Raw genomic sequence first — 16,280 nt, forward strand, 5'->3', positions numbered from 1 at the left:
ATCTAACGGTACACAGTAAAATCTGTCTAAACCTGACTCTGATTAAGCCAGATCTCTGACAATGTCCTCCTTTGTGTGACACTGAATATCGTTATTCAAACGAGTTAAATCTTAATAATACAACTTCAACTGTCTATCAAATAAAAGCCAAGCAAAAACTGGTCTGCAATTATCTGATTATACGTTGTTTTAACAGTACATTTGCATGCAAACAAAAAACAATTTTTATCTTTTTCGTCATGCCCACAAGGTATCAATATGGTTTGAACAATAGCTCCGCTATGTTGATTAAACTGTCAACTGCTGTGTCGCATAGTCTGTTTAATCGAGGGGAGATTGACATACGTTTGGACACCGCGCGTACTAATACGACAACACACCAAAAGATAGATCGCGTTTACCGTAACACGTGCTATTAATATTACGGTATCACAGCAGCTATCTTCCTGTAGGGTGTTTGGATTATGTAATAAATCTCGCTGTTGTGAATACCCGGGTCTGTGATATTAATTCGGTTATTCGTGTTGGAACAGGCGCCGGTCTTCGGATTTGGAGAATATCGGGCGGAAGTTATACGGTCGCAGTTTGTTGAGTGGTGGGTTATGTGGAAAGGCCAAGCAACAATTCATTACCCCGGCTGAGGAAAAACTACTGGACGCGTTGGTGACAGGGGAAAACTCAACCATGCCACAAAATCCTACATCTAAAAAGAAAAAAATCAGACCTAGCTCGGCCGCGGCCAATCTTCAAAGCCACCCAAGCTTCACTTCTGGGCTTTATGGAACGTCGGCCCGACCGTCCACAGCCCTTGGGCAGGACAGGGGACTGTTCGGCCAACGCCCTGCAACCCAGGCAGGAGGACCACGGCGTCCATGGCAGTTTAAGGGACAAACTGAGATCCAGCCTGAGAAAGAAGCGATCAAACACGGTCGCCGATTGACCCTAGGGGCAGTGGACGGCATAGCCGAATCTGACAACTTCACGAGACCAGGTCAAATTCACGGATCTATAGCACAACAACTGAAAAATAAGGTGAGAGAAGCTGAAAAATGTGTGTTAAATATGTTACCCTTGGTGATATTTAATTCATTTTCGATGTTGAAAGCTAATGTTAGTGTTGTTTACATGATGCCATTGTGAGCATGCGTGTATGTTGCTATCAACTCGTGTCGTCTGCTCCATGTGCGTTTGTTTGTGTTGTTCTGTGTTCTTTAAACCGCACCGTCACCGCGTGCTCATTTGACAACGTATTTGACTGACTTGTTACAATTCCCAAGAGTGTTTTCCTGCTACGTTCATTATTTATTAACTGTGCTGCGTGTTTCTTGTCAGTGGCGTGCACAGCCGAAACGAGACCTTCGTTCCCCATTCAATATGGCGTTTGTTGTAGCAACTAGTCGTCTTGCCCACTTCCGTATTTTGCTAGCATGTGTTCCCAGAAGCTCAGCCGTCCGCTCAGATATGGCTGACGTCTAACGTACGTTGTGTGGCCGGGGCGTCAAGAAATTGATCTGCTTAGAAACTTAATCAGCCGTTTGTGAACTGCCAGTATACTGCCATTATAAATATTAACGCCCTGTTGCACATGGTTTCCAGACCAATTCTGAAACTGAATAAATATATTTATGTGGTAAAAATGATTAAATTGTATTGCAGGTGTAGGGACTTTTTTTCCAAGAAATGATAAATAAATGTTTACCTTTTGCTCAAAATGTCGTCAGTGGATTCGTTGTTTCCCTCTTTCCTACTTGCATATCAATTTCAGGGGTGTAACAGGATATTTTAATGGATTCAGATCAAAGCCTGTTTTCGTGTTTGTGGTTGTAGAAACACTAGATTTTTATTGACATTTCAATTATATATCAAAGCAACACCTTTCAACAGGAAAGGTGAAATGTCATTTAGGAAACAGAGGCTTTTCAGTTTTGGCAGTAGGAAGCTGAAATATTGCCAGTTATTGAGAATAGCATACTCATAACGAATGCCCAATTTTACAACAGCAAGTAGATCAGAAGTACAGTAGGGGATATATATGACCTCATAATTACCTACTCAAGATGACTAGACATACACCCAACACCCATTATAAATCAGTATCAATGAGCAATATCTAACAGACATGCAATAAACTTTGTCCTTGAATGTACTCATTTTCATGTATGTTCAATGTTATGCTGTCTACAATTAATACTGTTGATGCATCACTATTCAATGCTTGGTGTAATTTTTTTTAGCTCAACATGCAATATCAGGTTCGTAGCAAGCTCTGAAGTCTAAAGGGAATTTTTATAATCACATTATTTTGCAGAATATTTGAAGAAGGAGCTTTTCTAGTTCTGACAAGAACCATAATGATATAGCTACCCGCGAAGATGCAGGTAGAATTGGCAATCCATGCTTTTTGTAAAGTGTGACTAAGTGGATTGGGTGGTCATAATCACTTGGTTGACACATGTCATCATATCCCAAATGCCTAAATGTCTGGTTTGGACTTGCTTATATACAGACTGGTGCCTTATAGCTGAAATGTTGCTGAGTGGGGTGTTAAAGCAGGGTTAAACAATAATCAAACAAAGTTTTCTAACACTAACAAAAGTGTTAGAGTTATCCTCTTCCTAATCATTGAATTGTGTCTGATATATCATTTATCACATGTTCCATTGATGATGTAGTATTTTGACATTGTGTAAATATGCACAGGCAATATGATATGACACACATTGTTTGTACAAAGTAGCATTTATGGCAACAAATTTTATCATATGTTAAAGTGGTGAATTGCCTTTTGTAAGTATAGATCTGTTGCAGTTCAATGATTACATTCTTCTCGACCTGACAGACACTCTGACACCAAGTAGCCTTATTTATCAGAAAGAAAGATTTGAAATATTGTCTCGTTCATCTACTCAAAAACTGAGAAAACATGTAGAAACAGACATATTTCAAACATCTACTTGAAATCATCTGTTTTCATATGACAAAGTAAATGTTCTGCACATTTTCCATTTCAAGACAGTAAACAACTGTTGTCATTTTCTTTTTGCTTTGAGGATGAACTGCATCTACATTGTCAAAAACAAGATTTTGAGTATAGCTGTAGTCATTTTATCATATTTAAAAGAGTGTCCAAAAACACCAGACATATCTACTAATCTGGTTCAGAGTACCAGCATTCCATGTTGATTACATTCATTCTGTTTTTCCATGCAGAGAAAGATAAGTCAATAAAATATTAATAGTTCAGCTTTTGAGCATGCATGTTCTAGGTGAAATTCCCAGTCTCATTTATGTAGTGGGTTTTCTACGGGACATTCTTGCCTCTGAACCAGTTCAGTGTGCTGGTAGATTGCCTTTCCTGTTCATAAACATGCCAAACATTGCACGTTTTTTATAAATTTGACTCTCACCAAGGAGATGGGACATACATTAGTCATGGGATGACAATGAGGTTGTCATCTGGAAGGTTTCCATGCATTTAGTTATGTCATGTAAACTGAATGTATGGATTGGATGGTTGAAGCTTATTAGTACATGTAAATGAAATGGGTTTAACACTGCTTTGAATGGTGACTTTTGCAATTGTGTCACAGTGAGTCAGCTTAGTATTGGAGAAAGGCACAGAGTGATAGAGGTCTCATACCTTTATCTGACCCGTGAAGGTCCAGGGTAGAATAGGCTTTCAGCAACCCATGCTTGCCGTAAAAGGCAACTATGCTTGTTGTAAGTGGTGACTAACGGGATCGAGTGGTCAGGTTCACTGACTTCGTTGACACATGGCATCGGTTCCCAATTGCGTAGATGGATGCTCATGTTGTTAGTCACTGGATTGTCTGGTTCAGACTCGATTATTTACAGACTGCTGCCATATAGCTGGAATATTGCTGAGTGTGGAGTAAAACTAAACTCACTCACTCATACCTTTATCTCAATAGACCCATTAGAGCATAGATATCGTGCTGACAGACCCAAAGAACATAAACTGGCTGTCCGGGGAGGGATTCAAGGCTACAATTGTTCCTGGGCTTAGATTTTCAAAGCTCTCTTGGTGCGAAGATAGTCGTAAGTGCCATACATCAACATTAACTTACGACTATCTTAGGACTAAGAGAGCTTTGAAAATCTAGGCGCTGGTGTGCCCAAGGCATGCATCTCTCCGTGATGGAATATGGTGTGACAGTGCATTCCTGTTTAGCAACAGTCAGTAAACCTTACATGACTGATGTCATTGTTTTTACGATGAGTATATTGGACAATATTTTAAGCAGCACAGACAATAGAACGAGTAAGGTTTTAGCAAAATTTCAGCCCTATCATGGTTGGGCATAGCAGATTTGGTTGGTTGGTTTGTTGTTTGATGGTGCATTCAGAAATATTTCAGCTCTATACCATGAGTCTGTAAAAACACCAAGTGTGGACTAGACAATCCAGTGATCAATCTATGCAACTGGTATGTGATGGCATGCATCAACCAAGCCAGTGAGTCTGACCAGCTGATCATGTCAGTTGCCTCTGGTGATGCATAGCAGAAATGGGTTTCAAACATTGTACATGTCCAATGCTGGTCTTTGGCAGGATGAGCGAATGCTTTAACCACTAGCCTACCCCCACTAGCCATGATTCTGAAAAACGGAAATTATTTCTGGTTTGATGGTAAAGCTACACATGATAATAGGTTGTTACTGATTTCTATCAGAGATTATAAGGAATATGAAGAGGGAATTTTGACATTAGATTCCAAGTCATCGGCAACCTATGCAGATTGTAATGGGGCACCAAATGGATTTGGCGGTAATAGACTTCTGTAGAAGTACCAGCTTGCTGACAACAGTGACCACTGGATTATTTGGTCCCAGTTAAATGATTTACAGGCTGCTATCACATAACTCCTCTTACACATGGAGTTTACTAAGCCACAAACATATTTTGTGAATTTGTGCAAGAAACATCAAAGGCAAGATACAGTTTGGAGGACAGATACAAAGGCACAGAATTCAATATGTTATTTAGAACCTGATGTTTTAGGCTTGGAAGTTCAGTTCAAAGAATAACAGTTGATGGCTGTGCCTGTTAAACTTTCATACGAATATTCATCAGTATTATTGAATGAGATAGTGGGCATGGTTTTATGTTGTTTTCTGCAATATCACAGTCGGGGACACCAGAAATGGGATTCACACATTTTACCATTGTGGGGAATCCTGTCTTCAGGAAGCTTTCCAGTTTAAATCTAGACAAGTATAGGAAAACTTCATCTGTAGTATGAGTTAGAATAATATACTCAAGTAAATATTAAGGTTGTGTTTCCAGTCAAACAAGGTTGAAGAAGAGATTTTGGTAAGTAAAGATGTTTTATAAGGCTTATAGTGAAGATATTAATTAAGGCTTTTAGTGCTACATTATCATGATTATTCGCCTCATTGTCTCATTACAGAGACAGATGCATGCTTTTTATGTTAACATACTCAGGCCCACATGGAATACACAGTAACAAAACACTTGGCGCTTTACATATAGAGTTATCAAAAACATTTAAAACATAGATATGTATGACTTTCTACAAACCTGACTCGGGAGGATGGGATGACTGTGTTTATTAATATTAATTTCTTTGTGTCACTTTGTTTAGTAGCTCACTCTGTTCTTTCATGCTGACAATAATGAAGTGTCCTTTTGCCCTAAAAGTTGGGTTATTTTATAATATAGCATAGAAATCAGGTGGCAGCAGATAAATATGTGTTAAGGTTTCAAGAAATCAATAGCCAAGTCAGGCTCAGTATCAAATGAATTTTGAAGGACAGTACCACATGGACAAAGCCATCTTAGCTCTGAAATGAGCAAAATTTGTGTGCTGTAGCATAAGCTTAAATGGTCGTGTTGTGCTTGTGGGCCCTTCTTACAAGGATTTGTAACAATCACGACAGATGTTTGAGAAATCATCAGTTGAAAATCTAGCCATTATCCATTTTGGCAGTTATTTCCTGTTTCAAATTTTCATACTGGACAGCTGAAAAATTATAAAGTTTACAAGTTCAAAAATTGTATTAGCGAGTTTGGTGACCATACAGTAACAGCAGGCTACAAAGCAGGTGCTTTTATCATACACTGACGGTTGAAAGTGTATTCAGGGTTTCAACAGTAAGTCATTAAATAAGCTGAAGGGGATTAATGACAGTCAGTTGTTTCTCACACATCTGATCTATTAATAGTTCACACTTCTATATTAACGATGTTATGTATCTCCAAAATGTAATGTACTTATGTTGGCAATGTGTCCAGCTCAAGTCTAGAATGTTTTGGCGAGGCTGGAGTGCCGTTGAGTTAGAAAAGACCAGACAGTTTTTAACCTGTAGGATTTACTTTTCATGTTAGTTTGCAACAACTTTAGTGCTGTATTTGTCATGCTTAGTAGCTCCAAGTATCTTTTTTAAGTCTGGAGTCGCTTTTTATTGTACTGTTATTACACTTCCATCAACAGTCACGTGTTTAGAAATTTTAGGAGCAACTTTTTTTATATTGCTTTTTATTGCATATAACAGCACACAGAACGTTTCGTTCCCAGGTTTATTTTTATTGCATTGTATAGTTTATATTGCCTTGACTCAATTATTCCACATCTGTTCTTTCCTATTCCTGGAATATTGTTGACAACAGCATAAAACAAAGACCGGAGAACACATTCCACTTGTATTGTTCTTTGACAACAATGGTGTGTGACTCACAGACTGTCTTGATCCTCAGATCCTACTGCCACAGTTGAGGTTGTGATCAATATGATTATGCATTGACATGACCAGTTTAATTGAAGCATTAAATGATTGATGTGTGTACAGTTGACAAACGCAATCATTTCGATACTGTTGAGTAATAATATAACTCTTTCAGTCTGTCTTTTGACAAGATACATGGTTTTGACAAGGATCACTTTATGACTTTCTTCTTAAAAAGTCAGCAGCAGGCATTTACATACCAGTACCGGGATATAAGATGCACAAATCTTTGTGGTCTTACTGGGTTTAAGAAACAAAACAAATCCTCATGTAGTCATTCAGATAATCTTTGTATTTGTTATGTGGTTTTTTTTCTTCTTTTTTTTTGTCTTTGATGAATTATACTTGTTTTGTCTGTTTGACCAAACCATACTTCAGAGAGTGACAAATTTATCATTACATGTTAAGCTGTAAACTTTATTGTAGCTCATATTTTTAAAAGGTTTATTGACTGAATCTTACTTGCTGAGAGCATGTTTCACCAAAGATATATTCATGATTTTATTTTAAACTATATCATTAAGAAGAACAAGCATGAAACATATTTTTTTCCAAAAATTTAGAAGTTTGGCAATGGTTGTAATATTGCAACCTTCAGAGATATCCCAAAGTTGGATTCAGTTCACTTGAATAGCACACACTGGTTTTTACATTTCAAGCTATGTTGAAGTCATTATCTTCTAGGAACTTACCAGTCTGTGTTTAAGGTGAATGTTTAAGGTTTACGAGATGCAGAAATATGTGTCTAAAACTCACAAATGTATAAAAAGGATGCAGAAAAAGACATGTTTTTGTCCTGAAGAATAGACAATAATGTTTATCCTACCAACATCTCCACAAGAAGTATAAAGCCCCTGAATTGTGTTTTGCATTCAATCTCAGACATCATTTCACTGCATCTTTTCATTACTTAAAAATACTTCCCTGGAAAGGCCCTCAAGATTAGTTGTCTTGGGCCATCTGGACTCCTAGTTTCGCAGGACAAGATAAAACCCTAGAAACTACATGGGTCTCAGTTCAGTGTTAGACTTTACGCAAACAATGATTGCTTGACTGAAATAAACTGAGCGAAACATCCACATAAAAGATACTCACTTGAATATTGTCTCCATCAGCATTTCTGTGTATATTTCATTGAAATAAAGTTCTTTCTGATAAAAATATTAAGAGACACTCGATGTCACCAACTTGATTGTTTACTGCTGGGAAATGTAGTACCAAAGAGCAAGCTTATCTAATTTTCACTCAGTGTCTGAAGAATCAATAATGATTGGCTGCATCTTATTGTGTTGGAGATCAACTGTCATGTTAATTATTCATGTATCTCATCCTCTAATTCCACACATGAGGCCTCGTTATAACTTACACCAACTGTTCACCGATTCCAAGAGCAAGGTACCAATCATGCCAACTAACATTGGTCATCCTACAAGTCCAACATGGTTTCCATGGGAAATGTGTTATTTATGTCCATTTGGTTGCATAACAGGAAGACTCCGTAACTCCGCGTTATTTTGAAACTTTTCTGGTTAATTGATGATGGGTGCTAATGTGTAGCTAATTGGACAAGATAAGCACTGTAGGTGCTAATTTTTGCCATGGTTGCATGGTAACAAGCAAATGTAGCAAGACTTGTGCCATCAGTTCAGCACTGTGGTCAACCAAGTGTAGAAAGATGCTTGTTGGATTCAATAGACATCATTGATATAACAGAAACTTTATCTCTTGTCTGGTATTGACTGATGATCGGTTGCCAGAAATCAAAAGACAAACTCGGAGACCTATATCCCCAGACAATATGTTTAGTGAAGTGGAAAAGATGTCTTTGGGTCCATACCAGTGCTGCTTGGTATACTGAGTATGGACAAGGTGCGGTATTTAGGGCTTGCTGCAGATTTTGTGGATGATACCCACATCAAGAACTGGAAGTTTTCTACTGCAGCCAAATCCTCCATTTATGAGAAGAATATATCTTTCTGTGGTGATGATGAAGAGAGAGCCGCTCGTCAAGCAGAAGCAGAACGGATAAGGCTTGCTAGGAAACAGAACAAATACAGAACGAAACGATGGGTAAGTGAGCACTGACAACACAGTTAAGGTGTAGAGATTTTGTTTGATTGACATTTTGAAATATGAGAAGAACGATACTTACAAAAATCTGTACCAAAATGTCGCTTTAAAGAAATTGCTTCCATAGATTTTTCAGTAAGGATAATGATATCTAAACAATAAACCACAATTATTGAAATACGTGTAAAACCTGTATAAGTGTATCTAAGCACTTGTGTAAGTGTATCTAAGCACAGGCAAACAGTAGTGAAGAAGACTGGTCATTTTCCCTATGCTGTGCAACCCATTTGCGCTACAGTTTGCCTGTGATTTAACTGTAATGATTAATTAAATATAGTGTTTTAACATAAGGGTGGCATCTAAATGCATCACCAGTGTAGTATCAGTCATTTTACCTTAAACTGTTTCTTAGTATGAAACAAAGCAACAGTTAGTGTAGTTTTTCCAAGGTTGAGTATAGAAATACACATAAGTAGCAGATTCTGAGATCATGTTCGGTTCCCGCTTGCACAGAGCAATCTTAGTTACAATCAATATTAGGCCCCTACAATCAAGTTTACGATCACCGTACAATTGCTCTAATCCACTTGCACAAACACGATCTTAAGACAGCATGGATTTAAGATCGCAATCTTAACTAAGATCGAACTCTTCAACGTTGGAGGTAGAAATTTCTTAAACTCGGCTCCTGTCTACAGTTTTCTTCAAGTACGCATAGCATACAGCGCAAATGAAACGTAGAACTGGTTACTGCACGCAAATGACACCCCTTCCTTAATCGCACCTAGCAGATTTTTAATGAAAACAAAACAAAACAAAAAAAACCCCAAAACCCCAACCCACAAATCGTTGAAGGAAATGATAACGTTGAAGAAGGAAGCGCTAACGTGAAAGGTAACATGTACAATCACTCGTACCTCAGGGGTTATTCGCTAGTTTTTCTACATTCTAATTTTTTATGAACTAAACATGTAATACTGCAAACACAGAAATATCATGTTTTATGCAAGTATTGAAATACAAACAAATATGTTAACAAAATGGGTCTTATTGACCTAAATGGGAGTTATTGACCTAATAATCATGAAATTAAAAGATAACACATAAATAAAATTTCCTTATGATATAACACCTAAATGTACCATTATTTGTCAGTGGCTGTCAGTTGAACATAGTTTGGCATCTCGTAGGTGTTTTTTGGAGTAAAATCCCAAATATATCCCACAAGCATTAGATTTGTAAAGATATGAAAGTGTCATATGACTGTGGGAGTGTTGTGGAAAATTCATGACAGGGAAATATGAAAACGTTATTATTTCGTGTGTGTTTTATGTGTTGTTGAATGCTCATCCACTGTATATTAATTACTTTATGCTATGTTGTTGATAATTATTTTTTCGTTTTGTTAGAAAACGTTTTATGCAAATTTCACATACCCCAGCAAGTGTATTTTTCACGTTTGAAGAATACTTGTATTATAATTAAAATTCATAGATTGCAACTCTTGTCTCTCGTCAGAGTCAATTTTTACAAGTAGAAAAAACAAAATTTTGCACGTTATCCAACTGTAGATTATTTCAATCACACACTAAGACAAAATCGTTAACCGAAAAGAAACATGTGGAGATCATGCTGTCACAACAGAACATGCATTGTATTTGGGCATGGAAGATTTTACGGCAGCGGCATAATATGCAAAGGGAAACCACTCCAATCTTGCGTAAAAACTAAGATTAGCTGCCCTTGAGTTATTGAAAAGGTCATGGCCACTGCTAATCGCATGCAGACACCTTTCATTACTATCCGTTCCTTGTTTATCAAAAAGGTATGGTGTTCATACTTTTTCCAACACTGAATCGGGTGAGAATTGTACTCTTTGATATCGACTCGATAATGATGTTGTTCACTACCTCAAATAATGATATATCAGACGTTAAATCGATGTTGCATTCTCCGTGTTGTTGAAGTGTCGAGGCAAATCATACAGTTTTATGCAATATAAAAGCAATCCCCTAACGCAAAGCTAATTATTTGCATGAAACTGACAACAACTTGAACGCCATTTTGCTACTGACTACAGTGATCTTAGCTCCTTACAATTGGTTCCGACCAATTGTAAGTTTTGATTGTAACTTACAATGATCTTAGCCTACAATCGCTTTGTGCAAGGGGATGGCGATTGTAGCCGAAGCCTAAGATCGCGATCTTAAGGATTTACAATAATTGTAGCTCTAAGATTGTTTTGTGCAAGTGGGCCCAGAACTGCAGTATCTTTAAGCAACAACTTCACTAAGTTAAAAGCGTGTATTCATCTTCAACATCTAGCCTCAAATTTAGTTCAGCGCAGGTGACAGACATCTTCCTCATAACAGTACACCTAGAGTGAAACTCAAGAGCAGGAATGTTAAATTTAGGAGCAGGAATGTTAAGATTTGGTCATGATATCTGAGCATCAGTGAACAATAGGTCAAGATTTGGAGCAACCATTTACTCAGTCCAAGGGACATCACTGTAATTTGCAACACAAAGTTCAAGGTCATAATACATGTTGTAGCGATGATTGTTGTAATAATTTTTTCAACATTATGGTTTATCTGTGAATTACACTACTACAACTCAACATAGGTAATCAGTACACTTGTTTTGGAATGTATTTTTTCACCTGTGGTGCGATAGGAATCTACAAACACTCAGGGATATGACATGTTCAAGTAAAATATGTCAAATCAGTTTGCAGATAGTGTTTGTCCATGTGCTTCTTGTGTTTCATGAAAGGTAGTAGTGCATGTCCGGAGTTAAACCTGTTATTGTATTGGAGTAAAGTAAATCTGGAGTAGACAGTGCCACAGTACATTGGCACAATGCAGCCAAATGCCCCATTCACTCTCCACCCATTACTGCCAAGAATATCCCATCTACATGCAATGTTATTCAACATTTTGATAAAGATGTATTGTTTTTATTCTTACTGGTTGCCAACAAGACCTTGATGGGGAAGGCTGTTATGGCATCAATACCATGCTGTTTGGACAAAGTTCTAAGGACATCTGACCCCTGCCAGCTTAATGGGTTGATTGATGATTAGTTGTAGAACTTCAATATTGTTTGATCAATACATCTGTCAGCAGACCCGTGAAGGTCTCGGGGTAGAATAGGCCTTCAGCAACCCATGCTTGCCATAAAAGGCGACTATGCTTGTCGTAAGAGGCGACTAACAGGATCGGGTGGTCAGGCTCGCTGACTTGGTTGACACATGTCATCAGTTCCCAATTGTGCAGATCGATGCTCATGTTGTTGGTCACTGGATTGTCTGGTCCAGACTCGATTATTTACAGACCGCCGCCATATAGCTGGAATATTGCTGAGTGCCGTGTAAAATTAAACTCACTCACTCACGCATCTGTGAGCAAACAGATGATTAAATAGAGGAAAAATAGTTGTAATATCAGCATTGTCTTTGTTATGTGTATCACAATAGTTCACATCAATATAATGATGAAAGAAAGATCCATGTCTGTCTGGGTTCATTGATCCTTCTTCCTCAAATATTTAATCAGCTTGATGATAATATTTAGTGTCATATTAGACACTGGGAACTAGCCAAACATTTATACACAAGATAGATACATTATCTAAAATACTGTTGTTGGCAATTGAACCCCATTGTCTCAAACACCATTTTGACCATAATGTATCAAACTTGTTCCATATTACGTCATGCACTCGAGTAACCATAAAGTTCAAACTTAACCTGATAAGTGATAGTAAACAGTCTACATAGCTCCAGTTAAAGCCCAAATCCAGGAAACTTGTTTAGTAAATATACAGTGCTGGTATCCTATTTTGTGTGATCTCTTGGCTGATGCGGAATTAAAATTGAAAGTTAAGTGCAGATAAAACTTTTGTTCTGGAACTACTTTCTCTAAAAGGATTGCACTGACTTGCAACATTTGGAACGAGGTCTAAGAATATTGGCAGGAACTTCCATGTATTGGACTGGCAAGGGATTATGATAGCCCTGTTAGGAACTTCCATGTATTGGACTGGCAAGGGATTATGATAGCCCTGTTAGGAACTTCCATGTATTGGACTGGCAAGGGATTATGATAGCCCTGTTAGGAACTTCCATGTATTGGATTGGCAAGGGATTATGATAGCCCTGTTAGGAACTTCCATGTATTGGACTGGCAAGGGATTATGATAGCCCTGTTAGGAACTTCCATGTATTGGACTGGCAAGGGATTATGATAGCCCTGTTAGGAACTTCCATGTATTGGACTGGCAAGGGATTATGATAGCCCTGTTAGGAACTTCCATGTATTGGATTGGCAAGGGATTATGATAGCCCTGTTAGGAACTTCCATGTATTGGACTGGCAAGGGATTATGATAGCAATGTTAGGAACTTCCATGTATTGGATTGGCAAGGGATTATGATAGCCCTGTTAGGAACTTCCATGTATTGGATTGGCAAGGGATTATGATAGCCCTGTTAGGAACTTCCATGTATTGGACTGGCAAGGGATTATGATAGCCCTGTTAGGAACTTCCATGTATTGGATTGGCAAGGGATTATGATAGCCCTGTTAGGAACTTCCATGTATTGGACTGGCAAGGGATTATGATAGCCCTGTTAGGAACTTCCATGTATTGGATTGGCAAGGGATTATGATAGCCCTGTTAGGAACTTCCATGTATTGGACTGGCAAGGGATTATGATAGCCCTGTTAGGAACTTCCATGTATTGGATTGGCAAGGGATTATGATAGCCCTGTTAGGAACTTCCATGTATTGGACTGGCAAGGGATTATGATAGCCCTGTTAGGAACTTCCATGTATTGGATTGGCAAGGGATTATGATAGCCCTGTTAGGAACTTCCATGTATTGGATTGGCAAGGGATTATGATAGCCCTGTTAGGAACTTCCGTGTATTGGATTGGCAAGGGATTATGATAGCCCTGTTAGGAACTTCCATGTATTGGACTGGCAAGGGATTATGATAGCCCTGTTAGGAACTTCCATGTATTGGATTGGCAAGGGATTATGATAGCCCTGTTAGGAACTTCCATGTATTGGACTGGCAAGGGATTATGATAGCCCTGTTAGGAACTTCCATGTATTGGATTGGCAAGGGATTATGATAGCCCTGTTAGGAACTTCCATGTATTGGACTGGCAAGGGATTATGATAGCAATGTTAGGAACTTCCATGTATTGGACTGGCAAGGGATTATGATAGCCCTGTTAGGAACTTCCATGTATTGGACTGGCAAGGGATTATGATAGCCCTGTTAGGAACTTCCATGTATTGGATTGGCAAGGGATTATGATAGCCCTGTTAGGAACTTCCATGTATTGGACTGGCAAGGGATTATGATAGCCCTGTTAGGAACTTCCATGTATTGGACTGGCAAGGGATTATGATAGCCCTGTTAGGAACTTCCATGTATTGGACTGGCAAGGGATTATGATAGCCCTGTTAGGAACTTCCATGTATTGGATTGGCAAGGGATTATGATAGCCCTGTTAGGAACTTCCATGTATTGGACTGGCAAGGGATTATGATAGCAATGTTAGGAACTTCCATGTATTGGACTGGCAAGGGATTATGATAGCCCTGTTAGGAACTTCCATGTATTGGATTGGCAAGGGATTATGATAGCCCTGTTAGGAACTTCCATGTATTGGACTGGCAAGGGATTATGATAGCCCTGTTAGGAACTTCCATGTATTGGATTGGCAAGGGATTATGATAGCCCTGTTAGGAACTTCCATGTATTGGACTGGCAAGGGATTATGATAGCCCTGTTAGGAACTTCCATGTATTGGATTGGCAAGGGATTATGATAGCCCTGTTAGGAACTTCCATGTATTGGACTGGCAAGGGATTATGATAGCCCTGTTAGGAACTTCCATGTATTGGATTGGCAAGGGATTATGATAGCCCTGTTAGGAACTTCCATGTATTGGACTGGCAAGGGATTATGATAGCCCTGTTAGGAACTTCCATGTATTGGATTGGCAAGGGATTATGATAGCCCTGTTAGGAACTTCCATGTATTGGACTGGCAAGGGATTATGATAGCCCTGTTAGGAACTTCCATGTATTGGATTGGCAAGGGATTATGATAGCCCTGTTAGGAACTTCCATGTATTGGATTGGCAAGGGATTATGATAGCCCTGTTAGGAACTTCCATGTATTGGACTGGCAAGGGATTATGATAGCCCTGTTAGGAACTTCCATGTATTGGATTGGCAAGGGATTATGATAGCCCTGTTAGGAACTTCCATGTATTGGACTGGCAAGGGATTATGATAGCCCTGTTAGGAACTTCCATGTATTGGATTGGCAAGGGATTATGATAGCCCTGTTAGGAACTTCCATGTATTGGACTGGCAAGGGATTATGATTGCAATGTTAGGAACTTCCATGTATTGGACTGGCAAGGGATTATGATAGCCCTGTTAGGAACTTCCAGTATCAGTATATCAATTGAACCAACTTATTTAGAGGATAAAATTTTACTTGAGTAGGAGCACACAAAAGCCTTATGCGTTTGGTTTCTGTAATGAAACTAAACGAGATTCGCATGTTTGCTTTCTACTGTCTGATGGCTATGTTAGATTGATGCTTAGAATGCTGAATAAGTCATTATTTTTCTGACTGTGGAATAATATATCTTGATTATCTGGCAAAGCAGATTCTATTGAATGTAAGAGGAAAATAGTGGTGGACATAATATATGAATGGATTGCGAGAAAGTCAGAGATTAAGCAGTCCAAGGATTACAGAGGTTGTAATGTTGTGATTGCTGTAGGGAATGGGAATCTGTTCACATGGTTTGATTTGTTTCTGTTTGTGTATTATATCCAATCAATACACTATTGAAGACAACCAACTGAAAATTCAATAGTTAATTAACACAGTCAGTAATAAAAGGTTGCAAATGGAGCTTACTCACTACCATAACATCTCAAATATGTTTTTGTTGGCCTAAATTTCACAGTAAATCAGTTATGTAGCATGAAGATGTAATACTGCTTACTATGAAATAAGAATTACTATTTACAATAAAGTATACTTCAGGTAACCATACTTTTCCCACGACCTTCACATTAGACTCATAAGACATGTTTCCTATCAACCACTCTTTATGACAGTAAATGTACATGCTACTGATATTTCTACTTCCCAGTAGAATCATTTGGGTAAATGGCACTATGTATTGTCAAGGTATTTTGAAAACTAAAATCTTTAACAATATTCTCAAGAGATGATTGGTTGAATTTCTTTTGCTCATTTTGGTTTTTGTTTTTGATGGAATATCTCTGGAACAGATACGTATCTACCATGATGCCCAGCTGCAGGTTAGAACTTGCCTTCAGCAGCCCCTGCCTGTCATCAGAGGGATCAAGTGGCCAGGATTTTTGATTTAGTTGTCT

General features: G+C 38.3%; 1 protein-coding gene across 1 annotated transcript in view; it reads left to right on the forward strand.

Annotated features, from left to right (window-relative positions):
- The first annotated feature begins 557 nt into the window (after positions 1–557).
- The window catches only part of LOC137274535 (cilia- and flagella-associated protein 337-like), a 65,340-nt gene continuing 49,617 nt past the window's right edge, over positions 558–16,280 (forward strand). Inside the window, exon 1 of the mRNA XM_067807776.1 lies at positions 558–1,032. Within this exon, the coding sequence (XP_067663877.1) occupies positions 685–1,032 (348 nt within the window). The 5' untranslated portion in view covers positions 558–684. The remainder of the gene's footprint in view (positions 1,033–16,280) is intronic.

Source organism: Haliotis asinina, chromosome 2 (genome assembly GCF_037392515.1).
Source record: "Haliotis asinina isolate JCU_RB_2024 chromosome 2, JCU_Hal_asi_v2, whole genome shotgun sequence".
NCBI classification, from domain to species: domain Eukaryota; kingdom Metazoa; phylum Mollusca; class Gastropoda; order Lepetellida; family Haliotidae; genus Haliotis; species Haliotis asinina.